General features: G+C 44.7%; 1 protein-coding gene across 1 annotated transcript; it reads left to right on the plus strand.

Moving 5' to 3' along the window:
• The first annotated feature begins 5811 nt into the window (after nt 1-5811).
• Nucleotides 5812-27384, plus strand: LOC143924973 (myeloid-associated differentiation marker-like). Its single transcript, XM_077449530.1, has 2 exons — nt 5812-6121; nt 23911-27384. Exon 2 carries the CDS (start codon nt 24040-24042, stop codon nt 24895-24897), a length of 858 nt encoding a protein of 285 aa, XP_077305656.1. The 5' UTR covers nt 5812-6121; nt 23911-24039; the 3' UTR covers nt 24898-27384.

The raw sequence follows: 27384 nt of genomic DNA on the forward strand, positions 1-27384 counted from the left end.
AGCCTCAGTGCAGCTTCATCAGTGCTGCCTCATCAGTGCAAACTCATCAGCACACATCAGTGCAGCTTCATCAGTGCCACCTCATCAGTGCACACCAGTGCAGCCTCATCAGTGCACATTCGCGCATAAGTAAAAATGACCTGTTTTCAAAATTATATAACAAACTATGAAAAAATAAAAAAAATTCAAAATGTTCGATCTTTTTTTGTTTCTTTAGCAAAAAATAAAAACCGCAGTGGTGATTAAATACCACAAAAAAAAAAGCTTTGTTTGTGTGAAAAAAATTATAACAATTTAGTTTGGGTAGGGTGATGCATTGCCACGCAATTGTCACTCAAAATGCTGAAATTTGGCCTGGGCAGGAAGGGGGTATAAGTGGTTACAGGGATGAGATGGCAACCCGAACGCCGGGACTGGGCGGGAAGGATTTAAAGTACATCTCAGCTCATGGAGTACGATTTGCCACAGAGGTAAGCTGGCCATACACTATGAAAATTTCAACCAGTTCCCGATGAGCCAGCTGAGATTCAGTCTGTGGGCAGCCCTTTCCTCCTGTCCGTCCAGCAGCTACATCCAATCAGATCCAGTAGGCACAGTGGGAGATTTGTCCATCCACACTGTACAGTCCAGCCTGTGAACAGTGTATGGCCAGCTTAATGCCCTGTACACACGGTGGGACTTTCCGATGGAAAATGTGCGATCGGATCTTGTTGTTAGAAAATCCGATTGTTTGTGGGCTCCATCGGACTTTTTCGTCGGAATTTCCGACACACAAAGTTTGAGATCTGGATCAAAAATTTTCCGACAACAAAATCCGATCATTTAAATTCCGATCGTGTGTAGACAATTCTGACGGACAAAGTGCCACGCATACTCAGAATAAATTACGAGACAAAATCTATTGGCTACTGGCCTGTTTATAGTCCCGTTGTACGCGTTCTATGTCACCTCGTTCAGAACGATCAGATTTTCCGACAACTTTGTGCGACCGTGTGTATGCAAGACAAGTTTGGGCCAAAATCCATCAGAAAAAATCAGACGGATTTTGTCGTTGGAAAGTCCAACCGTGTGTATGGGGCATTAGGCTTCAATCGCTTAACCACTAGAGATCCGCGCTATAGCCGAATGACGGCTACAGCGCGGACCTGCTTTGCCGGGACTATGTCTATTGACGTTGTCCCGACCTCTTACCACATGATCAGCTGTCAGCCAATGACAGCTGATCATGTGATCACAACAGAGCCGGTAATCGGCTATTTTTTCCTCCTCACGCTGACAGCGCGAGGAGAAAAAAAAAAGCCAATCACCGGCGGCCGTGAGAGGGACTTCAGTCCCGATCACGGGGAGCTGGGGCCAGTTCATCAGTGCCCACCTACCCCCTGCCAGTGCCACCTAAGTATAGGAAAAAGTGCCACCCATCAGTGCCCATAGTGCCACCCATCAGTGCCCATAGTGACACCTATCAATGCCCACAATCTGCCTCAACAACAGTGCTGCACCTCAGTGCCACATATCCGTGCCCATCAGTGTCATCTACCAGTACCCATCAGTGCCCAGCAGTGCCACCTATCAGAGCCACCTATCAGTGCCATCTATCAGTGGTACCTATCAGTGCCCATTAATGCCACCCATCCGTGCCACCCATCAGTGCCATCTTATCTGTGCCCATTTTTGTCCATCAGTGCCGCATTATCTGTGCCCATCAGTACTGCCTTATCTGTGCCTATCAGTACCACCTTATCTGTGCCTATTAGTGCCACCTTAACTGTGCCTATCAGTGCCCACTAGTGCCGCCTCATCAGCGCATTTCAATGAAGGAGAAAAATAACCTGTTTGCAAAATTTTATAACAAACTATTAAACATAAACATTTTTTATTTATTTTTTATTTTGCATCTTTTTTTGTTTGTTTAGCAAAAAATAAAACTCCCAGCTGTAATTAAATACCACCAAAAGAAAGCTCTATTTGTGGGAAAAAAATGATAAAAATTTCATTTGGGTACAGTGTTGTATGACCGCGCAATTGTCATTCAAAATGCATCAGCGCTGAAAGCTGAAAACTGGTCTGGGCAGGAGGGGGGTTTAAGTGCCCAGTAAGCAAGTGGTTAAACAAATGTTGGTCTATTTGGCATCTGCATGTTATAATTTGTGCCTTATGCTAATTAGGCTGGGCATCACCTATGGCAACTGATAAGCTGTAAAAACAGCCCAGCTGAAGTTTATAATCAGGGCTTGGCTTGGCTTGGTCAGCAGTTGATCAACAAAAGCAAAAACCTTGGCTATCAGTCGTGGTCATTCCCCCAGCCACAGAACACGGCTGGCAGGAGGGTGACAACGCTGCCCTGATTTCTGGGCAGGTGGGGGGGGGGTGTTGTCACCATGTCACAGGAAGTGAAAAACTCTTCACTGGTTTGCATGTGCATATGTTCATACAAGTAAAATGTAATGTTTTTTGTAAGCTAAGATTTATCATGCATGTACAGTACACACATACGTGTTTACACGTGTAGAAGTGTAAATTACTAAAGTCAGGCGCTAATTTTTGTGGGCGAGGATTTTACAAATCTGAACACAGCTTTACACGCTGTGTGCTTGGGCCCATAGAAAACAATAATACTGAATAATACTGCGCTCAGTACAGTACTGTGTATACTGTCACACAACCTCACCGCAGTCCGGTAAGGTGGTTGTGGGGCATTTCAGGGGTGGAAAAAAAACATGTGAAATCTTTTCTATTTGCTGCCAGCAGATACTCTTTATCATTGGTACCTACATGAAATTGTGTGCGTGTGCTACAATTTCATCTGCCAGTATTCGTCCAGCCCAACTATGGAAGAATGTATGTTTGTACTCACTCAGTCACTATGAGATTTGCTTTCTGTATTCTGCAACAAAAAAAAAAAAAACTGGTTGATCTTGCTGCTCTTTATCGACACCTTCTGTCCATGTCCCCAATTCAGCTAGGGATTTTGCAGTGCAGTGTTGGCAACTCTGCACATGCTCAGTTTTCAGTGAGTTTCTCTGCTGAGCATTTCCTCCCCATCACATCTGAGCAGCCCATGTGACTATAGAGTCACACATGTGGGCGTATACAAAGTGGTAAATGACAGCCCACTCCCTCCCTCCTCCTCCATGCCCACTAACCAGCTAAACACAATGGGGGTGGGATATTACATGTAGATTGATGGAGGCTTCGCCACCCTCTTATTCTAAGACACAGACTGGAACAGCGTGACACAGCCTGTGACTGGCTGAAATCCGTCCACATCATGTTATTAGCAAAAAAATAATAAAGATTAGATTTCAAATAAATATTTGTATGGCAATTTAACCAGTTGTCGACTGTGCTTTAGCAAAATTACAGCTACAGCGTGGTCGTACAGTCTGTTCAAGATATTGGTGTCGCCTTTCAGTGCTCATTAGTGCCCTTTAGTGCTGCCTATCAGTGCAGCCTAATTAGTGTCTCCTCATCAGTGCCTATCAGTGCAGCCTCATCATTGCCCCCCTCATCAGTGCCCATCAGTGCAGCCTCATCTCTGCCTCCGCATCAGTGCCCCTCACTGCAGCCTCATCATTGCCTCGTCATCCATGCACATCAGTGCAGCCTTCTCATTGCTTCCTCATCAGTTCCCATCAGTTCAGCCTCATCATTGGCTCCTCATCAGTGCCCATTAATGCAGCCTCATCAGTGCCACCTCATCAGTGCCCATCAGTGCAGCCTCATCATTTCCTCCTCATCAGTGCAGTCTCATCAGTGCAGTCTCATCATTGCCTCCTCATAAGTGCCCATTGCCTCCTCATTAGTGTCCATCAGTGCAGCCTCATCATTGCCTCTTCATCAGTGCCCATTAGTGCAGCCTCATCAGTGCAACCTCCTCAGTGCACATAAGTGAAGGAGAAAAATTACTTGTTTAAAAAATGTTATAACAGAAACTAAAAAAACATGCTCATCAGTGCCCTTTAGTGCCGCCTATCAGTGCAGCCTAATGAGTGCCTCCTCATCAGTGCCCATCAGTGCAGCCTCATCAGTGCCTCCTCATCAGTGCCCATTAGTGCAGCCACCTCATTGCCTCCTCATCAGTGCCCATAAGTGCAGCCTTATCATTGCCTCCTCATCAGTGCAGCCTCATCTCTGCCTCCCCATCAGTGCAGCCTCATCATTGCCTCCTCATCAGTGCCCATTAGTGCAGCCACCTCATTGCCTCCTCATCATTGCCCATTAGTGCAGCCACCTCATTGCCCCCTCATCAGTGCACATCAGTGCAGCCTCATCATTGCCTCCTCATCAGTGTCCATTAGTGCAGCTTCATCAGTGCTGCCTCCTTCTCAGTGCACATAAGTGAAGGAGAAAAATTACTTGTTTAAAATGTTATAACAGAATCTAAAAAAGCATTTGTTTTTTTTTTTTTAAATTTTGAGTCTTTTTTTGTTTGTTTAGCAAAAAAATAAAAACCCAGTTGTTTACCATCAAAAGAAGGCTCTATTTATGCAAAAAAAAAAAAAAAAAAAAGATAAAAATGTCATATGGGTACAATGCTGCATGACCGTGCAACTGTCATTCAAAGTGTGACAGCGCTGAAATCTGAAGATTGGCCCGGGTAGGAAGGGGGTAAAAGTGCTCAGTAAGCTAGTGGTTAAAACAGTTTATTGACATTAAATATTTATTTTTACTCTGCATTCCAAAGGCTGTTTATTTTCTTTATTTATTTTAACACGTGACCAGTAGCAGATGACGAAAAGCTCCTTCTGTTTATGTTTCCCTGCAGACAGGCTGGGAAATATCTGGGTCATGTGACAACTGTATATCAATTAGGAAAAACATACACAGATGTTTTCTTGTTAAAATTTTTTAGAATAATTGATATATATATATATATATATATATATATATATATATATATATATATATATATATATATTTTTAGAATTCATTTTTTTAAATAATTTATTAATTTTTTTAAACAATTTATCATTTTTTTATGTATTTTTTTAAAATCATTTATTAATTTTTTTAAATAATTACAGTGCCATTATCCACATACAGAAATAGAGGGGGTATTGTAAATTATATAGTGTGTGTTTAGTATCCCTTTAGGCTTGATTCACACTAATGCGTTTTTTGATGCATTTTGCAGAAATGCAGGGTAATTTTTTTAACATGGGTTCCTATGGAACATGTTCACATCAATGCATTTTGTGCCTCTGCGTTTTTGGAAAGGGTCGGGGACTTTTTTTTCATGCAAAATGCAGCGTTTTGCATGTAATAGAAGTCAATGGACCTGCATCAAAAACGCAAGTACCGCGTTTTTACTGCGATTTTGCCGCGATTTGCGTTTTTTTTCTTCATTTTTTTTTCACTGTATATATCTGGTTGCTAAGCAATCACAGTGTAAAAAAAGAAAAAGAAAAAAACGCGGCAAAATCGAGGGCAAAAACACCTGTCAAAAAACGCGACAAGCACCACAAAAAGCATTGCAAAGACGCTCAAAAGCAACATGCATAGATGTGAATCGAGCCTTAAAGAATGCTTTATTAAATGTATGCTCTATTGTTTTTTTTTTCTGTCTTATTTTATGTTATGGGACACTGCTCTCTTGCATTGCGGAAAATCTTTTATTTTTTGCATAGAGTAAGAAAAAGAAATAAAATGTGTAACCTGAATGCCTGAATGGTTGTCACAAACTGTTGCAGCGTTGTGTGACGAATCGTCTCCCCCCCCCCCCCCCCCCCCCCCCGGGGGGTGGACGGGGTTGGAGATCAGGTAGAGGTGTATCCTGTTTTCCTGGGTGTGATCTCAGAGCAGGCAGATATCTGAGCACACACCTGAACAGGGCGGGCACCGGCTGACGGCACACACCCAGGCATTCAGCCAGAGAGGTGTATCTAAGGGATCCAGTTGTATCCCGACCAGGGGGGGGACACTCCTGTCCTGTTCTGCTGCAGATGACGGTCCCCTGCCGATGCCCGGGTCACCCACCTAGCACAGATGAGGAAAAACTTTACATCCTGTAAACCAGGAGCTGGCACCGAATCGGCTGACGCCATCTGACACCTTCGCCAAGCATCATATAGTGTGCAGGGACGGGCGAAGGCATGTGACCAGGCTTTGTAGGGGCACACAGGTATGGAACACTTTTTGTGGTTGGGTCTCTCCTTGGTCCACGTTTTTAGAGGCCATTAAATAACTCTTATGCCCCATACACACGATCCGAATATCGTACGAAAACGGTCATCTGAGGAAGGATCGTACGATTTTTGGATCGTGTGTGCACAACTTTCGACAGCCGATCACGACCGTTCAGCCGATATTATTCGATGGGACATGCACGGAAATTTTCCTTTACGATTACGAGTACGATTACAGATCGTACGATTTTTGTTTAGTCAGTATAGTTGTCATCCGAAAATACAATACAAATACATTACAACACATGACATCACTAACGGTCGTGAGATCGGTCGTACGATATTCGGATCGTGTGTACGGGGCATTAGCCTAGGACCACACTACTGCAATGCGATGTACTGCGAATTTCATCCGTTTTTTTCTTTATTTATTTGCCATGCGTTTTTGAGGTGGACTGGTGCGAATTTAGTGAGAATTTACCGCAATTTTACGCAAATTTCAGGAGGCAGACAGTGAAAAATGTACAGAGATGTGCTGCGAGTTTACTGCAAGTTCAATTGAAGCCTATGAGAAAATTTGCATCGCACCCGCAGTTAACATGCACAAGACCCTTCTCCCCCCCTTTTTTTTTTTTTTTTTTTCTTCCCCCCTCGCACGAAACTCGCAACGCATAGATGTGAACCAAAGCCACGGAATACTATGCTTTTTACATGATCTTTAAATCTGTGTGTTCCTAAACGCATCAAACCCGCTGTAAATTTGCATCAGTGTGAACCCAGGCTTATGGGCAGGGGGGTAACGATGAATCACAGGGCCCTATAGATAAATGTGTAGCAGCTGGCAGAGTCAACTGTGACCTGTCATTGAGCATAACATAAATATACACTATATTACCAAAAGTATTGGGCCACCTGTCTTTACACTAGGGTTTGCCACCTCATCCCTTTAAACCCGAACACATATGAATTACACGGGTTCTTTGAATGATTAAGGTGGTAATTAAACCCACTTAGTGCCTTATCTGCATTAAATTAGCCTCAGAACTAAGGGTGAGCTCCGGTGTGTTCGCATGGTCCACGTGCAGAGCCTGCCAGGAAATTGGCGCGGTGCTGCGCTAATCACAGGCAGTGAGACATTGCCCCAATCTCTACAGCCATGCATCGGGGCAATGTCTCACTGCCTGTGATTAGAGCAGCGATGCGCCGACTTATTGGCGGGCTCTGCACGTGGAGCATGCGAACACGCCGGAGCTCATCCTTAGGCTAGATTCACACCTATGCATTTTTAATGCTTTTTGCATTTTGAAGATTTGCACTATAGTCCATTTAGCATGGTTTCCTATGGAACACGTTCTGTAGTGCAAATCTGCAAAAAGCGATAAAAATGCATAGGTGTGAATCCAGCCTGAGGCTGGATTCACACCTATGGCATTTTTTGCATTTTGCAGATTTGTGCTACAGTCCGTTAATTTCCTATGCAACACGTTCTGTAGTGCAAATCTGCAAAATGCTAAAAATGCCATAGGTGTGAATCCAGCCTTAGTCCGTAGGGTTCAATAATGAGTTGGCCCACCATTTACAGCTATAACAGCTTCAACTCTTCTGGGAAGGCCGTCCACAAGGTTTAGGAGTGTGTCTCTAGCTGTCACTTATGTATCATACATGCTATAGGTCATACATGTCAAAAAGTCAAGCTATTGTAGACCATTAGTTACCTGACAGCATCGTACAACCAGAATTCCTTGTACAAAACAATGGAAGCATCTAATTGCTAACTATTGCAGCTATAAGAGCTTCAACTCTCTTCTGGGAAGGCTGTCCACAAGGTTTTGGAGTGTGTCTATTGGAATGTTTCACCATTCTTCCACTCGTGAAGTCGTTCACTGATGTTGGATGAGAAGGCCTGGCTTGCAGTCTCTGCTCTAATTCATCCCAAAGGTGCTTAGTAAGGTTGAGGTCAGGACTTTGTGCAGGCTGGTCAAGTTCCTCCACCCCAAACTCGCTCATCCATGTCTTTACGGACCTTGCTTTGTTCACTGCTCCAAATCATTTGGTGGAGGGAGGATTATGGTATGGGAGTTGCTTTTCAGGGGTTGGGCTTGGGAAGGGAACTCTTAAGACATTGGCATACCAAGACTTCTATTTCATTTTCCCAACTTTGTGGGAACTGTTTGGGGATGGCCCCTTCCTGTTCCAACATGACTGCCCACCAGCGCACAAGGCAAGGTCCATAAAGACATGGATGAGTGAGTTTTGACTGGCCTGCACAGAGCCCTGACCTCAACCTCAACCTGATAGAACACCTTTGGGATGAATTAGAGCGGAGCCAGCGAGCCAGCCTTCTCGTCCAACATCAGTGCCTGACCACACAAATGCACTTCTGGAAGAATGGTCAAACATTCCCATAGACACACTCCTAAACTTTGTGGATGGCTTTCCCAGAAGAGTTGAAGCTGTTCTAGCTGCAAAGGGTGGGCCAACTCAATACTGAACCCTACGGACTAAGACTGGGAGGCCATTAAAGTTCATGTGCGTGTAAAGGCAGGTGTCCCAATACTTTCGGTAATATAGTGTATGTCTAAATGAAGGACAGGTAGTAGGAGAGCTGTCAGTATAGTCGGTACACTACAAAGTGAGCTTAGGATAAAAGTTCTGGTTGTAACAGCAATTATAAAAAATAATTGTAGTTATGAATAATGCTCTTGCACACAATTACCGTATATACTCGAGTATAAGCCGAGATTTTCAGCCTCTTTTTTGAGGCTGAAAGTGCCCCCCTCGGCTTATACTCGAGTCATCGCTGTCTGCCCGCTCGATCAGCGTGTCGAGCAGACAGACAGCGGCCATTCTATAATTCAAAAGCCGCGCCTCCGGCTCCGCCTTCGCCTGTGATATGCGGAACACTGAATTTCCCAGCAGCCTGTGTTCCGCCTATCACGGACATCGTATCATCCTCGTACTACGGACGAGGATGATACGATGTCCGTGATAGGCGGAACACAGGCTGCTGGGAAATTCAGTGTTCCGCCTATCACAGGCGAAGGCGGAGGCGCGGCTTTTGAATTTTACAATGGCCGCCGAGGCGCCGACGAAGAGGGCACGGGACGGAGGCAAGGCAAGGCACGGCACGGGACGGGACGGGACGGAGGCAAGGCAAGGCACGACACGGGATGGAGGCAAGGCACGGCACGGGACGGAGGCAAGGAGGCAAGGCACGGGACGGAGGCTCGGGACAAAGGCTCGGGACACAGGTAGGCTGGACACACACACACACACACACACACACACACACACACACACACACACACACACACACACAGGGATGGATGGATACACACACACACAGGGATGGATGGATGGATGGAGACACACACACACAGGGATGGATGGATGGAGACACACACACACAGGGATGGATGGATGGAGACACACACACACAGGGATGGATGGATGGATGGACACACACACACACAGGGATGGATGGACGGACACACAGGGATGGACGGACACACAGGGATGGACGGACACACACACAGGGATGGATGGATGGATGGAGACACACACACACAGGGATGGATGGATGGAGACACACACACACAGGGATGGATGGATGGAGACACACACACACAGGGATGGATGGATGGATGGACACACACACACACAGGGATGGATGGACGGACACACAGGGATGGACGGACACACAGGGATGGACGGACACACACACAGGGATGGATGGATGGATGGAGACACACACACACAGGGATGGATGGATGGAGACACACACACACAGGGATGGATGGATGGATGGATGGAGACACACACACACAGGGATGGATGGATGGATGGACACACACACACACAGGGATGGATGGACGGACACACAGGGATGGACGGACACACAGGGATGGACGGACACACAGGGATGGACAGGCATATCTCACCCTCGGCTTATACACGAGTCAATAAGTTTGCCAGTTTTTTTCGGGGTAAATTGGGGGCCTCGGCTTATATTCGGGTCGGCCTATACTCGAGTATATACGGTATTCTATAAGGCCAATAAAAACATCTTTACGTTTTCTGACTTTATTGCAAAAAATGCATAGGTGTGAACAGTGTGGAAACAAGGTCACCATTGCAAACCCCCCCCCCCCCCCCCAAGAGTTATAAGAATTATGTGTCAGTAAAAATCCACCCCCTAAAAAAATTGTGCATTTATCTGCATGATTACGCCTAAGCATAAATTCCCCCCCCCCCCCCCGTTCAAATCTGCCCCTCTGGTAAAACCCCCCCTCAAAGTATAAATAATCACCCCTCCTAATGCAAATCCTCTCCGAGTATACATTCTCTCTCCCCCTGTTCCAAATCTCCCTCCTAGCACAAATACCCCTCTAATCATCCCTATTAGCAAACCCCCCCCCCCCTGCAAAAAAAAATCTCCTTTTAGCACAAATCCCCCTCCCCCCTCTACCATATCACCAATTCCCCTCATCTAGCACAAATGCCCCTCCCAATACAAATCCTCTACCCCTCAAGTGCCCCCTCCAAATATACATCCCCCCTCTGCAAATCTCCCTCCTAGCACAAATATCTGCCCCCATCCCTCCTCTTAGCACAAACGTTCCCCAATCGTCCCTAGTAGCACAAATGCCCACCCCCTTCTACCATATCACCTCTTCTAGCACAAACCCCCCAAATCCCCCCTCCTAGCACAAATCCTCTTCTCCCATTCCTTTCCCAACACAATCCTGAATCACTACTCCTAGCACTCCTAGATTGAAAAGGAAAGGGTGTTTTTTGTTTTTTTTTAAATAACATTCAATTCAAACTTGAGTCGCAATTGTATACGCTATATTTATTATTATTCTTTATTTCCTTTTTTTTTTTTTTTTTTTACCCGCAATAGTGGAGTTACCCTTTAAAGTATACCTTCTTTTTTTCTTTTTTTTCCTGCCCCCCACTTCTAAGGGAAAAAAAGCATTGCCAAGTTATACTTTTGCTCTCCGTGCTCCAGAGTTGTCCCCGCCTTTCTTCTGGGTCCAGAGCCGGTGGCCCTCAGTAATAGGCGTTTTTAAGCTGTAAAAAAACCCCAGGACCAGTGTGTTCCGTGGCACGGAGCTAGAGCTGTAAAAAACGTGAATCGCGCATAAACGCGTAACATATTTTCCTTGTTTTCTGTGACATTGTGGGGAATTTGGGAGTGCTATAGCCAAGAGATGTGTTTCTTTAAAAAAACGCTACTTAACGCTAATGCTAAAAAACGCGCAAAACCGCCAATGCAAAACACGGTAAAAATCAAGTTTTTAATGCGAATTTTTCCAGGCGTCAGAGCTAGCTTTGCTAGTTTTATGACAAAGAGACGAACCAAAAAAAAAAATATATGCTTTACAAAAACAAGAACAAAACTTGGCCTCAAATACACAGCCTCAAATACTAGGCTTGTGCATTTGGGAGACTTATAGGGCTGGATTAAGAGCATCATGTGCTTGGTGCTGAGGATTTTGGTGGGCCTTTTACTGGGCACCCTTCTGCTTTCCAAGAGCCTGTGCTGGCATGCGCCCAAACTCAAAAGTGCGCAGCCGCACAGGCATAACACTAGAGAAGCCTGGCATTTGATTTGCCAGGTTTCTGTAAGGGCCGTGCATTGGTGTGCACTCTGAGCTGAAAGAGTGCAGCTGCACAGGCCTAACACTATGGAAGCCCCAGACTTCTGTAAGAGCCCAGCATTGGCTTGCCCCAGGCTTCTGTTAGGACTGCTTGTGCAGTGCCCATTATCAATCGCACCACCCTGCCCAGGCGGTGCATGTGGAATGCAGGGCCCGCCAGGGAAGATCTCTTCCCGTTGACCCATTGCTTTCCATGTCCTTTTTGGGTGGCTGGGCCTATATTAAGGTAGGGGCCTGGAGCTGCAGCTCCAATAGCCCCTACATTAATCCAGCCCTGGAGACTTATGATAATACATTGTTTAAAGCGGAGGTCCACCCTAAAATGGACCTCCGCTCATCGGAATCCCCCCCCCCCTCCGGCGCCACAATCGGCACCTTTCAGGGGGGAGGGGGGTGCAGTTACCTGGATAATCCAGGTAACTGCACCCACTTCCGGGCTAGCTCTCTGCGGAACGGGGCGTACGTTACGCCCCCGTTCCGCAAACGCCCGCCCCCTTCAGCAAGTGCCCCGCTGCCTGCTGGGAAACGCACAGATCCCAGAGGCAGCGGGGACCGTCCGGATTGCGCCGCGCGGCTCGCGCATGCGCAGTAGGGAACCGGGAAATGAAGCCGAAAGGCTCCATTTCCTGATTCCCATACCCAAGATGGCGGCGGGACCCGGCAGCCGAGCGAGCGATCGGCTTCGGGTGCCGACATCGCGGGCGCGCTGGACAGGTAAGTGTCACTATTTAAAAGTCAGCAGCTGCAGTATTTGTAGCTGCTGGCTTTTAAAAAAAAAAAAAAAAAAAACGCGGAGTCCCGGTGGACTCCCGCTTTAAGTATCATACATTCATATGTAGAATACAATCAAGGTGTCGGTTACTTGGGACCAGTAAAATTATATATATATATATATGTTTATAGAGTGGCACGACCTACAGGCAATCTGCAGTCTATTTCTATTGTGAGGGGAGGGTGAGGGGGCTAGCCAGCCACCTGTCCCATATTTTGTGGAATGTTTTTTGCTTCGTTTCCGAAGTTCAAAGGTAAGTTTGTACATTGGGATAGCATCGTTGACATAGCTTCAACCATAAGGTTTTTTAAAGAGCTCTGTGTTCCTTTCCATGACAACAATATAACTTTTCTAACATAAAAGTATAGAATGCGGAGTAGCCTTTTGGCAGGCATCGATATTTGCAGGTCACCAAAGATGCCCAGCAGACAATTCTTGGGGTGAATAATGTTAGGGAGGCCTAGGGCTGTGGAGATAAAGGAGCCAACCTCTGCCCAGAGGCTCTGAACCATTGGGCATGCCCAAAAACAGTGTAGGAAGTCGGCTTCTTGGCCGCAGCCGCGGAAACGTTGGGTGACAAACCCATCTTTTTCAACCTGGTTGGGGTGAGGTGAGATTGATGGAAAAATTTTACCTGTATAATGCGATCTCTTGAGGAAATAACTGATGTTTTGTATGTGTCACTAAACTCCGTCCAGTCCTCCTCTGCAAGGGAAATGTCCATAGAGATCAATTTTTCCTGGGCCCTACTAAATCTAGGGTTAAAGTCAGTCATTAGGGCAGCGTAATAAGTAGATATAAGTTTAGTAGGGTCAGGTTGTCTTGGCAGTTTCTCTAGTGGTGGTAGGTTAGTTGGGTCATCTAAGGAGCCGAACTGTGCTCTGATAGCATGTCTGAACTGATAGTAGTAAAACGGGTATGAGTGCGGCAAGTCAAAGTCAAGTCTGAGCTGATGGAAGGATTTAAAGCCTTGTGCAGTGTATAGGTGACAAAGGTATTTAATCCCTTTGGAGTACCAACGTTTAGAGTCAGGTAAAGAGTAAAGTTCCTGCAAGGTGGGATTGAACCATAGAGGGTTATTCAGGGATACCGACCATGTGTGCCGTGTTATTTTGGTGGTGATGTATTTGAACAATGAAAGGGATGTGGCCAGCATAGAAGTGGCACGGCGGGATTTTGTCCCTATAGACAATATTGTGAAGGGTTTCCATGGAGGACGCAATGGCCCCCTCAGTGGTAGTACATGCATTTGCTGCTATCAGGTGTAGCCAGTCATGGATATGCACAAGTCGAGATGCTAGGCAATATAGAAAGAAGTTTGGAAATGCCAATCCTGCCAAGTGTGTCGGTAACCTTAGTGTCTCAAGTGCCACTCTGGGGGATCTGCCATTCCACAGGAACGTTGTACAGATTGTGTCTATACGTTTTGAAAATAGATTTAGGTATTTTGCATGGGGAGTTGGCCAGGATGTATAGCAGTCTTGGTAAATAGATCATTTTGAGGGTATTTGCCCTCACCATGAGATCCAGGGGCAGTTCCATCCACTGTTTAGTTTTCTCCTTTTAAGGGAGTTAGTAGTGGGTCTAAGTTATTGATAATGTAAGTGGACAGAGGTGTCTGCACCAGAACCCCAAGATGCCTAAAGGAGGACACCACCTGCAGATTAGAGTCTGGGTAAATATGAGAAATTGCGTCTGGGTCCAAGAGGAAAAGACTGGATTTGTCCCGATTCACCCTGAATCCGGAGTAGTCTCCAAATATATTGATCTCGGATAACAATGTTTGGAGTGACACATCGGTGTCTGCCAGGAACACCAAGGTGTCATCCGCATAGAGCGAGATTTATTCCTCAATGGCGGCAATGGGGAGACCTTTTATTGATGGAGAGGAGCGGATACATACCGCTAGCAGCTCCATGGCCAGGGCAAAGAGGAGGGGGGGGGGGGGGGACAGTGGACACTCCTGTCTTGTGCCCCTATTGATTATGAAGGACTCGGTGACTGTAGAGTTAACCTGAATATGGGCCCTCGGTGAAGCATGAAGGAGTTTTATCCATGCCTCCATTCTGGGGCCAAAGCCGTACATTTTCAACACCTGAAAGAGGTACGGCCATTCCACACTGTCAAATGCTTTACATGTATCTAGGGATACTATTGCCCTTGTAGGAAGACAATTGTGTGGGTATTGCAGATTATGGAATAGTCTGGGGATGTTCATTCTGGTGGACCTTCCGGGTATAAATCCTCCCTGGTCACTGTGTACCAGGGTCGTCACTACAGTGTTTAAACGGTTTGCCAACACTTTGGCCAGGATCTTAACATCCACATTTTATGAGTGTTATCGGGCAGTATGATTCTCATTTAAGTGGGTCCTTGTAGGGTTTTAGTAAAAGTATAATCAAGGCTTCATGCATAGTAGGGGGGAGGACCCCTATATCTAAAGCCTTGTTGTAGGTGTGTAAAAGAAATGGGAATAGTATGTCTTTAAATTGTGTGTACAATTCGGTTGGATAGCCATCCAAGCCGGGAGTTTTATGAGCAGGCATTTGTGAGACGGCTACTGCGATTTCTTCAACTGAGTTAGGTGCCTCTAGCTCATCTTTCTGTTCAGTCGTGAGGGAGGGGAGAGGTATTCAGTTAGTTGGGCTTCGTTGTAGTCAGCTCTGGAGGTATATAGGTCTTTGTAGAAATTTAAAAGGGTTTCAATGATGTCCCCAGGGGTGTCACTGATTCGGCTCTGTGTGGTAAGTATACGCGGAATGGCTATGGGGGGGCGGTGATACTGTCTGGTCAGGTATGCCAAGAGACATCCAGCTCCAGTTCATACTCCCTGCCTCTGTAGCCACTCTTCTCTTGTGTCGGGGGTCGGGTTAGAGGTGTATGGCTACATTGCTTAGGTAGTTAGAGTAGAACAGCATGTTAGAGCATTTTAGAGAGAGTGCATGCAGCTCCGGTGGCCAGCATTAAAGCCCAACTTTAGTTTGGGCACATGCAAAGTCCACTGCCATTCCCCTGGAGTAACTAATACTTTGTCGAAGCACCTTTTGATTTTATTACAGCACTCAGTCTTTTTGGGTATGAGTCTATCAGCATGGCACATCTCGACTTGGCAAAAAAACTCCAAATCTGTCAGATTGTGAAGCCATCTCCTGTGCATAACCCTCTTCAGATCACCCCACAGATTTTCAATAGGATTCAGGTCCGGGCTCTGGCTGGGCCATTCCAAAACTTTAATCTTCCTCTGCTGAAACCATTCCTTTGTTGATTGGAATATATGCTTTGGGTCGTCGTCAAGCTGAAAGATGAAGTTCCTCTTCATGTTCACCTTTCTAGCAGAAGTTTTGTGCCAATATTGACTGGTATTTGGAACTGTTCATAATTCCCTCTACCTTGACTAGGGTCCTGTTCCTGCTGAAGAAAAACAGCCTCAAAGCATGATGCTGTCACCACCATGCTTCACGGTGGGTATGATGTTCTTTTGGTGATGTGCAGTGTTTTGTTTTTGTGCCAAACATATCTTTTGGAATTATGGCCAAAAAGTTAAACTTTGGTTTCATCAGACCATAACCCATTTTCCCACATGCTTTTGGGAGACTTCAGATGTGTTTTTGCAAAATTTAGCTGGGCTTGGTTGTTGTTCTTCATAAGAAAAGGCTTCCATCTTGCCAGTCTACCCCATAGCCCAGACATATGAATAATATGAGAGATTGTTGCCACATGTACCACACAGCCAGTACTTGCCAGATATACCTTCAGCTCCTTTAATGTTTCTGTAGGCCTCTTGGCAGCCTCCCTGACCAGTTTTCTTCTCGTGTTTTCGTCAATTTTGGAGGGACGTCCAGTTCTTGGTAATGTCACTGTTTGTGCCATGGTTTCTCCACTTTATGATGACCGTCTTTGCTGCGTTCCATTGTATATCTAATGCCTTGGAAATTCTTTTGTACCCTTCTCCTGACTGATACCTTTTAACAACGAGGTCCCTCTGATGCTTTGGAAGCTTTCTGCAGACCATGGCTTTTTCTGTAGGATGCGACTAGGGAAATGCCAGGAAAGACCTACTAGAACAGCTGAACTTTATTTGGGGTTAATAAGAGGCACTTTAAATGATGGCAGGTGTGTACTGACTCCTATTTAACAGTGTAGAGAGTTTGACTGTGATTGCTTAATTTTGAACACAGCTACAGCCCCAGTTATAAGAGCGTGTGCATACCTTTCCAACCACATTATTTTATTTTTAATCTCACCCAATCCTAAAAGATTTGTTTGTTTTTTCAATTGAGTTGTACAGTTCATAGGTCACATTAAAGGTGGAAAAAGTTGTAAAATTTATTTATCTTTGTTATATTTATATATAAATCGGATTAAAATTATATATATATATATATATATATATATATATATATATATATATATATATATATATATATATATATAATTTATTTTTTTTACAGCACAGAAACCTGACATTTTAACATGGGGTATGTAGAATTGTTATATCCACTGTACATACATGGCCCCCAGTCTCAACATCCACCAAACCCAGATGGATGGCGAAGGGACTCTAAACCCTACTCGAGAGTCGAGACCAACCATGCAAAATAAGACAGAGAGGAAGGAGAGGGGATAGGAGATTAGAAAAGGCAAAAACCCCAGTAGGTGCTGGTATCTATAACCTAAGTGGTACCCTCCTTTAATGAGGATGAAATATGTCTGTTAAAATGCTAAAATTTGCTCCTGTAAAAAAAAAAAAAAAAAAAAAAAAAAAAATACATTTCAAACTTACATTAATCTACAGAAGTTTATGCATAATTTAAATATTAAAAAGTATATTTTATCCAATCCCATTACTAGAAATGTGCCTTCATCTGAAGGAGTACATTCTAATTTGCGGGGAAAAGTCTGTTTTTAATCCTTGAAAAAGTGATGACAAGTACTGTGATGTTTTTAAGAACATGGTAGCCAGAGATTTAGGTAAGATTAAAAAAGTGGAAGGTCCCTGTGATCAGAAGAGGTTGAGCCACCAGGGATTAAAAGATTAAAAAAGTGGCAGACCCCCAAAATATAAAAAAATAGTCTAGCCTCCCTGGAAAAGAACAAAGATATCGTTATACGCCCTGCAGATAAGGGAGGAGGTTTGGCGGTTTTCGAGTAGGTCCTATTGTCAAACCAAAATGAATCGCTTGTTGAGCAACCAGGGAACATGTCAATTATTAACTAAGGATCCGATGTTTCAATTTAAAGAGGAATTGCATGTTCTAGTTGAAAGTGGAAAAAGTAAGGGAATTTTGAACAAAAAAAGAGCGGATTTAAAGTAGTTTTTGGATGAGGAGATGTATTAATTGTGATATTTAGCGCTGCACTATTCTTTGTAGTATTATTGCCTGGGATTTTTTGTATACTTGCCTTGAGTGTTCAGCAGCTGTTTTTTATATTTTAACTTTTTTGCGCTGGTATAATTTTATTCCATTAATGCTGCCACATTAAACCAGTAGAAAACTTCATTGCAAAAAAAAAAAAAAAAAAAATTCCCTGAAGGTTAATAGGTAATGACATAACGGGCTAGTATGCATTGCATTAATGGAGCCCTCCAGTGGCGCTGTCACTGCTGCAGGCACATGGGCGTCCGCAGAACTTTTTTCAGGGGGGGGCATAATTTTAGGGTCACCCATGCACCGCCCCTTTTCGACAATGTCATTATCACATTATCATGGTCAGAGACTGCAGACATAGTACAGTCCCTAGGATAAGTAGTGGATAATGGCCGACAGACCCTCTTACCAGACCCAGCGAAACTACGGCAGTGATCCCTCCGGCTTGACCATTGCTCACTCTGGGTTTCCCAGGGGTGACTCTGGTCAGTAGTGTACCCTGGCAGTGGCTCAGTCTTTTTATCTCTGGCGGTGCTGGGCAGTGTGCCTCTCTCTGGTGGCGCTGGAAAGCATGGCTCTCTGGTGGCACGGGGCAGTGTAGCTCTCTGGTTTCTGCCCAGCACACTCCTCGTTCTTTGTCCTGTAGCACTCTCTCCCTTACCTTTTTTTCCAGGCTGCAGTCTCTCAATCTCTCTCTTGATCGAGCTGTAGCCTCCTCCCTGTAGAAAATCGGGCTGCCAATCTTTGGGACTACATGTCCCATGATGCTCTCCTCTCCTAGTCTCCTTTGATTGGCCCTCAGTTGTGGCCAATAGGGAAGGAACGGAGTGGGCAGGAAGCTGGGCGGGGAACCTGGTGAGAGCCGTCGTCTCTTCTCCCTGACAGGAGAAAGGGAGGGTGACCGGGGGAAACCTGATATCCTGCAGCTCACCTTTCTCCTGTCGCAGCGCCGCTGAGTTCTCTGCTGGACTGAGCAGGGATAAGGGCCCGCAGTCACACTACACTGATAGGGGGGCTTGACAGAACCTTGATGGTGTCACCCTAATAGTGATGGAACTGTGCTGAATTTAAGATTTGATCCCTGATTTCAAGGGGGGCACTTGACCCCCCTTGCCCCTACCTGCGGACGCCCATGTGCAGGCACTTGCATCTTCATCCTCCAGTCTACCTTCCGTGTTTTCACTCTCTGGCGGTTTGTGGCCAGGCTGCATTGACATCACTCCCGCTCATGAGTACAGGAGTCACAATCGCAATACATCTCTCTTCGTTGATGGCCCACTCAGTGTGCGCAGAGCACACTGCACATTCGCTGGTGACATCAAAGGCTGCTGCCACTGTGGATATCTCCTAAATGGTGCATGTCTTGGAGATTTCTACTGTGCCTACGGGTAAGCTTTATCATTAGCTTACCTGTTTAAAAACGACTGCTTTAAAAAGAAATCTCATTATATGTACCTTAGCTGTATTCTCGCTCATCACATGAGTGGGGTCCTCTTCTATCCTTCATTGTTGATGGGTGGACCTAAATGCTGCAAAGAACAGCCTGTATGTATGGACATGACTCTTCTCTGCAATATTCCCTTGTAAGCCCAGGAAAGTGATGACACTGGACGCTATTCAACATGGAAAAAGACCAATTCTGGATGGTGCAGAGTATTTCCAGGAGACAGTCCCTAGGGGAAGGTGAGTATTTCAGTGAAAGCTTTTTTTAAATTATTATTACAGAGTACAGGCAGTTTTATATTGGGCAATTAACAAACAATAGATCCCCACAGCAGCTCTTAAAATAGCTCTGGCTGCTATATTCCCCTATTTTCTGAGGTAGTCCTACCAGACTTGCCAAATTACCAATCCGGTGATGCTGTGCCACTTCACCTCGGGGTTCTAGGCATCATTCAGCACACTTCCTGGGCCCAGTGTGTCATGGTTCCCCCCACATTCTTTCGCCCCTGGATTCACTAGAGGATGATGCCTTTTTACCAAACCCTTGAAGGAACCCAGAGGAACCCTTGAAGTAATTTTTAGGTCTTGGGAAATTCGGAAGGCACCATAAGATAGGTCAATCAACCACAGATCAAGGAACCCAGGTTTAGAATTACTGGTGTAGAGAAAAGCTCTCTGCAGTATTGATGGTCTGCCCATTGCCAAAGAAGAAGATAAAGAAGACTCGTGATGTGAACCGACTGAGAAACCCTGGGAAACAGGTATGTATACTTGTGAGCGAGGTCTTCTGCGCCCATGCACGAGGTGGTACCTTTCGCACGGAAAATGCTCATCAATGCCCAGGACCAGGTGGAGACTGCGATTTATGTTGAAAATCTAACATTACAGTAGTTCCCCTGACCTAGAAATGAGCCTTCACTGGGTGCAGTGCAGAGTTCCTCTGAAAATTGACTTGTCCCATGTCACTACACACTGAACGAATTGCATTAGGAGGGACATGTTGAGCCTGCGCCCACTCCACCAGTCCAGTGTACCTCTGTTATCTCACTACCAGGAACAGAATGGGGTCCACAGAGCACCTAGCGGTGCCCTTATGAGTGCTCTTTAACTCTCTCCCTTCCGTACCTCATGACCAGGCCATAGATCTCTGTAACGTGGATTCAGATCCAGTTGCTATTGGATACTGACTGCTAGAAAGCCAGAACATCAACCACTCAACACTGGAGAACCTGCCATCCTTACCAGGTAACATGCTTAAAAGCTGGTTGCTTGTAGCTTGTTCCTTCACCTGGTAACCCATAGCAAATAAATTCCCTTTTTCTGTGTCTGGCCGAGTTAACCTTTCTTGTAGTAGTATTACGTCATTTCCTGTAGTGCAATTACAGGTTCTTTGGAGCAGTGTTTCTCAACTCCAGTCCTCAAGGCACCCCAACAGGTCATGTTTTCAGGCTTTCCATTATTTTGCACAGGTGATTTGATCAGTTTCACTGCCTAAGTCATTCCCACAGCTGTTTCATCTGAAGGAAATCCTGAAAATATGACCTGTTGGGGTGCCTTGAGGACTGGAGTTGAGAAACACTGCTTTAGAGACACCAGAACCAACATGCACCCCTTTGAGTAACTTCAGACTAGGCTTAGAACGGTAATATAACTTTATTAAACACAATGCAGCATACAGTTCAATGTAAACAAATGTCCTTTCCCTGATCCTAACTAGAATAATGTGGTGGCCCAGGCATACCTCCTTGAAGTGAGAACCCATTATGGCATTGTCCATGGCTTGGATGTCCTCCACAATTCCCGGTTCCTCCAGCAGTGCCACCCGTACCTACGTTCCCGCTCTCACTACCACTCCTACTTCAGCTCTGGACCATAGCTGTCCCCCTTTTTATAGGGGCCTAATAGGACCAAATAGGACCAAAATACCCGGGAACTAAGCTAAAACCATTAACCTTTTCCCCAGCCTGGGCCGGCTGCTGGCTAACTAAGCTGTACATATTTCCAACCTGCCTAGTACCTACATGCTGAGTTTTTTTTTTTTCTTTAAAGGATACAAGGGCGATCCAATGGTGGGAGGAGGAGCCCGGAGTTGGACTGTAAGCTGCAGCTGAGTGAACCTGGTGCATACATTATACCTATTATCTGCCAAGCTGGCCCTAAATGCATCATTTTTTTTTTTTCTCCAAATTTGAGATTTTGATGATCAAAAATGTAAAGGATTACCTCCCTGAAAACCTTTTTCCATTTTCATCATTGCACACTAAATACATCTGATGAATTGAGAAACTTTTATGTTGTAAAAATTATACATACATATATTTGCTATATTATCCACTGTTTGCAATCGATGTGATTTTTGTAGAAGTTTGTCACACCTTTATTATATCAGATGAAAGAACATCCACGTCTATGTCCGGCCTTTTTTTAGAGCAGAACAGCGCCTGTAATGTCATGTTTGAATAATCTATTGGACTTTTGACTGGGTAAATAATGCAATAAATGAATGTGGAGCAATCAAGCAGGCTTATCTGTGTTGTAGTGGTTGGTGTATTTTTTTCCTTTAGAAAAATAAAGTCACAGAGCATATGATTTGGGGCTAGTATACCGGCTGAGGAAATGAATAAACCAAACCCCAAACCTAAAGCATGTCATACAAACGGGCCCAACTATCCCTCATTTTTAAGGACAGTCCGTCTTGTAGAACCAAATCCTCTCTACATTTTTCCTCCTCCCTTGTCCCCCTTTTTTTTTTTTATATATTTATTTTTTTTTTGTCTGGTTTATAGCCTTCACAAAAATAGACTATTTAACTATCAAAAGTTTTTAATATTGCATTTGACCGGCCTTTCCTATATAATTATTATTTTTTTGAAGGAACCATTGAAATAACTTTCAGGTTTTAGAGAACCCCTGCCAAAACAAATACATCTACAGCCTCTGGTGGTCAGTGGGAGGAATGCCCCTTCCGTTGGGGGTCAGTGGGAGGAATGCCCCTTCCGTTGGGGGTCAGTGGGAGGAATGCCCCTTCCGTTGGGGGTCAGTGGGAGGAATGCCCCTTCCGTTGGGGGTCAGTGGGAGGAATGCCCCTTCCGTTGGGGGTCAGTGGGAGGAATGCCCCTTGCGTTGGGGGTCAGTGGGAGGAATGCCCCTTGCGTTGGGGGTCAGTGGGAGGAATTCTCCCATTACAAATAGCTGAAAAAATCATTGGTGTCAGTGGTTGCTCATCTCAGAGGCAGAAATGGTTTATTCCTCAAGGAATCCCTAGCAAACTCTGGAGGAATCCCGGGGTTCCATGCGTCTCTGGTTGACAAAGCCTACACTAGACCTTTCATCCAAAATCAGAATAATTGAATTTTTGCTATTTTGAAAAGTCGATATAAAGATAAAGTAGTGATATAAAAAGAAAATGCTTGGTGGTTTAACCATTTAATTTTTTTTTCTCTGTGTGTATCCTTCATGGTCCAGGGACATGGCAGGGGGTGTCCCGCTTTCCTTTTTAGAGAGTTGGGGGGTATGTACATGGAACACAACTTTCAATCCAAGGTTTTACTGTACTGTGAGTAACTGGGTTTGAGAGTGTTTTGCAAGACAAGCACATTTTTAAAATTTTAACTTGATATACAAGTGATGTCAAGTCAGAACTGCGTATCAAAGAGAAGAGAGGCGCCTCCAAAGTGTAGCAGCATTAATGAAAGTACATTTTAGCAATTCACATGGTTGATGAATAAAACAGGCACTTCTAAGTATGCAGGCATCCGGGGTAAAGCTGTCCACGTAGACCGTCCTCCTCACCGCGATTGACGTCATCCCTTCCACCCTGCTCTTCATGAGCGCTTCAAGCCTCACTTTCAGATCGCTGTACTGCAGGGTAGTCTTCCCGGTCACGATTGCAGACTGACAGCCGTGAGAGCAGTGAGGAGGATGGTCTATGTGCATAGCTTTACCCCGGATGCCTGCATACTTAGATGTGCCTATATTTGGGAGTTTTTTCCTCTTTTCCTGTCTACATGACAGGCACAGACAGGACAGAAAGTGCAATAAAAAATCTCACCAATTTCTATCTGTATGAATGGTGCCAGACAAAAGTGTCCCTGCTGAGGAGATTTAACTCGCTTCCTGTTTTGGTGCCAGATCCTTGCTGGGGAGATTTACCTAAATTCTTGTTCTGGTTGCCCAAGTGTCAGCGAGAACAGGAAGGGAGGTAAAATCCACTGAGCAAGGACTCCCAACAGCGATGAAAATACATTTTATAGTAAAGCAAGAAAGGTTTACAACCTTTGTTAGGATGTTGCTGCTGTGCCTGTGTCCCCATAAGAGAAATTTCCTGTCCTAGTGGCAGGAGTCGGACAGAACAGGTAAAGACACAGACATCATGTACAATATGGCAAACTGATTGAAGACACAAACAGCAATAAGTCTGATAGAAGTTCTAACTCTTCCCTCCAAGAAAAGTTTTGCCCTGAATTGCGTTTCAACATTGTATATGAGATTAATAACATTTCAGCACCTACATCACGTTTTTTTTTCTTGTGTTTTAGGAACAGACCGCTTCATACAGCAAAGGTGGAAGCTTGTTGGAAATTAGTCATAGAACAGATTCCTCTCTGATATCCTCATTCGGGTCACCTCTGTACACCTTCACCTCGTTATAGCTTCATAACCGCAAGATGGAACTTCGCTCCTTTTTCAATCCCTTGCTGATCCTCCGCTTCCTCCAAATCTTCTTCTCCTGCACCGCCTTCAGCTTGGTGGCCAGTGTCCAAATGTACCAAAACCAATATGGAGCCTGGAGTATGATTACGTGGATCCTGTGTTTTGTGGTGACTATCTTAATTGTTGTTCTGGAGCTGACAGGGTTTGCCAGTAGAGTTCCTATCTCCTGGGATGACTTTACTTCAGCCTTCTCCATGTTGGCTTCATTGATGCTCCTTACCACATCCATCATGTACCCATCCGTCTTCCTGAAGGGCGGCTGCAGCGGACATGTATGTGCCTGTATGAGTTCTGCCACTGCCATGTCCATCCTGTGCTTTTTCGCCTATGCCATCGAAGTGGGAATTACCAGGGCAAAACCAGGAGAGATTAGTGGCTTCCTCTCTACTATCCCTGGCCTGCTGAAGGTATTTGAAGCCTACGTTGCCTGTATTATCTTCTCTCTTCTTCTACCGGTTTCTTTCAGCCCAGGTTTGCAGTGGTGTGTAGCTGTCTACTCCATTTGCTTCATCATTACCACTTTGATCATCATCCTAACCATTGGACGTATCTTGCCTAGACTGCCCTTCAGCTTTGAGAAGATTCTCATTGGTTACAATATCTTGGCAGTGGCCATGTATGTCACCGTGGCGGTCATATGGCCCTACTACTTCTTCAGGGCCTTTCCAGACAGAGGTCAATGTCCAGCTGGCTATGAGTGTCCTTGGGATGATGCAGTCGGGATAACCATCTTGACTTATATCAACCTGGTGGCTTATATTGTAGACACAGTCTATTCATTTAGAATGGTTTTCTTCACAGTCCCGGCCTAGACTCCAATACTTCAACAGGTTGACCAGCTCTGTTTACATAAATTCAAAGCCAGGTCTACGTGATGGTAAAAACAATACATACTGTATATCTGGTTGAAGCAATTGTCCTATACCACCTTTTGGAGTAAAGTAAAAATAATGTACTTTAGAATGCATTATATACAAATGGCTTGGTAAGAGGGTTTAAGTATTAACAACGGCCAACTGTAGTCCCAATTGAAAGCCCAACTGCAGGCAAAAATTCTGTAAAGAGTGTGGAAAGGTTGACATTTCTGTATGGTTCCCATTGTGGAAAATGTCCCTCGGTTCATGCCTCTGTGACACCCATATAAAAAATGGAACTTATGGTTTTCTCAAGGACAGAGAAGCATGGACAGCATTAAAAACATTGTCGGAAGTCCAAACTTTTCCTCGTTTTGGTAAAAGTTGTTTTGTTGGTGTGCCCATTAGAAAGATTTTTCCACAATGTCCTGTCCTTGTAGGGACACAGATGGCGATAAAAACGTAACAAAGGTTCTTCGGCTCTATTTAAAACCAAACAAAAGCTTTGGCTTTGAGTTGGATTTTAAGAGAATTTTTTTTTTTGGAACTGATATTTGAACTGATATCAAAGACAATTTCTGATTTGGGCCTCTGGATTAGTTGACTTGGCACATTGTCGTAGCTCTTTGCACTGCTTTATTGAAAAACTCTTGAGTAAAGAAAGGGTTGAGTTGGCTTTAGAAGCCAAATTCCTGCAATTTTTTTAGAGCACTTCATAAAATAAATATATGTAACTCTTCAATTTCTTTTGTAACAAAACGCTAGTTTTACCTTTTTTTTTTTTTTTTTTTTTTTTTTGTACTACTTTTACATTGCCCAAACTTAGAGAACCTGTACTGTGTAAACTGTGCCCAAAAAAAGCAGGCAGAGAGCAAAGAACTAGTCGCCAGTATAACCTGTGGTCTTCCAGAAGCTGATCTTTTCCCGATTTTAACGTTCCTTGTTCTGCACCGTGTGCAATGTATGGGGGCTGTCCTGTTTCCTGCCTGCCTGCCTCAGTGTGATACACTCCTGTCCTGTGCTGAAGGAGAACAAAGCTGAAAATGAGCAAATGTTTTGTATAATCCCAACAGCATATTTACAATATGGCAGTTTCAGGCATGAGATTGGACAGCCCCTATGGGGGTCTTATCATCTGACACTCCACCTGACATCTCTGCTCTGCCAAGGAGAGAGTACAAGCAAATAACGATAAGACAAGTAATTCATGTGAAAAACAGTTTCCTTGTTATAATGGTTTAAGAGTGGGCATCTATATTACCACAAATGTCCATTGATGACTGGTTCTCTTTGCAGACCATTGGTTGCTTTTATAAGTGGTATGTTAATAATTTAAAACGGAACTAAACCCTTCTATTCTTTTCAGCCAAGGAAGTGGCCATTTTTGCCTCTGTTAGACCTGCAGCTGCACATAGTTCCTAAGGTTGAATAAAGACACCAGTCCAGCCTGAGTGAGTGTCTACAATTGTCCCTATCCTTGTACATTGCACACTCACATCGGTCCCTACCCTCAAGGAGCCCACAATCCAAGGTCCCTATTCATATACTAGGGCTGATTTTGGACAGAAGTCAAATTAACCTACCTGCATGTCTTTTGGAGTGTGGGAGGAAACCAGAGTACCTGGAGGAAACCCACGCAGGCACAGGGAGAACATGCAAACCCCAGGCGGGTAGTGTCGTGGTTGGGATTTGATCCAGCAACCTTTTTTACTGCTAGGTGAGAGTGCTAACCACTACACCACTGTGCTGCCCACAATCACATGTGATGAGTTATGACCCCAGCCATTTGATGGTTTCACAATTTGGTTGCAACCACAAGTGACAGCTTCCCGGCAATGCCAGGAATATAATTGTTTTTTGAAATCATTAAATGGATGGGTTTAGTTCTGATTTAGGCAGCCATTTTGGTCACCACCTGCCAGTTCAAGCAGTGGCAAAACCCAGGCGCTCAGGAGACCAAAGTCATAACCAAGGAAGAAGCCACACATGGACAGGAGACCCGGTCAGGATTCACCAAAACTGTGGTAACGGAACCAAATGTTGAGCTGCCAGCTCTCAAATGTCTAGATTCCACAATGTGACACGTTTTGGGACCTCTCTCTGTCGTCCTGGTCTTACCAAGAGCCACAGACCATGCCAAAGCCTACTTTGTGATCTTGACCATCCCCCCCCCCCCCATAAATCCGGACAGCTGTGAGACGATCATCGTTATTTTATTCGATCAACCACTTAAAAGAGCCTGTTACCTAATAATTACCATATATTTGTATTTTTTTTTTTTTCAACAAGATTTCACATTTCACTGGACTCACACACGTGTGCGGTTTCATGACGGGAATGTAGAGTTGCTATGACAGCATTAACAGTATGGATGAATGCAGCCTCTTTCTATTTCTGATCACTTCAATGCTCATTAAAGTGAACCATTTGTATCTGTTTGTAAAA

The sequence above is a fragment of the Lithobates pipiens genome, unplaced genomic scaffold, assembly GCF_037356315.1.
Source record: "Lithobates pipiens isolate NorthernLeopardFrog02 unplaced genomic scaffold, aLitPip1_a1.2 Scaffold_22, whole genome shotgun sequence".
Lineage (NCBI taxonomy): Eukaryota > Metazoa > Chordata > Amphibia > Anura > Ranidae > Lithobates > Lithobates pipiens.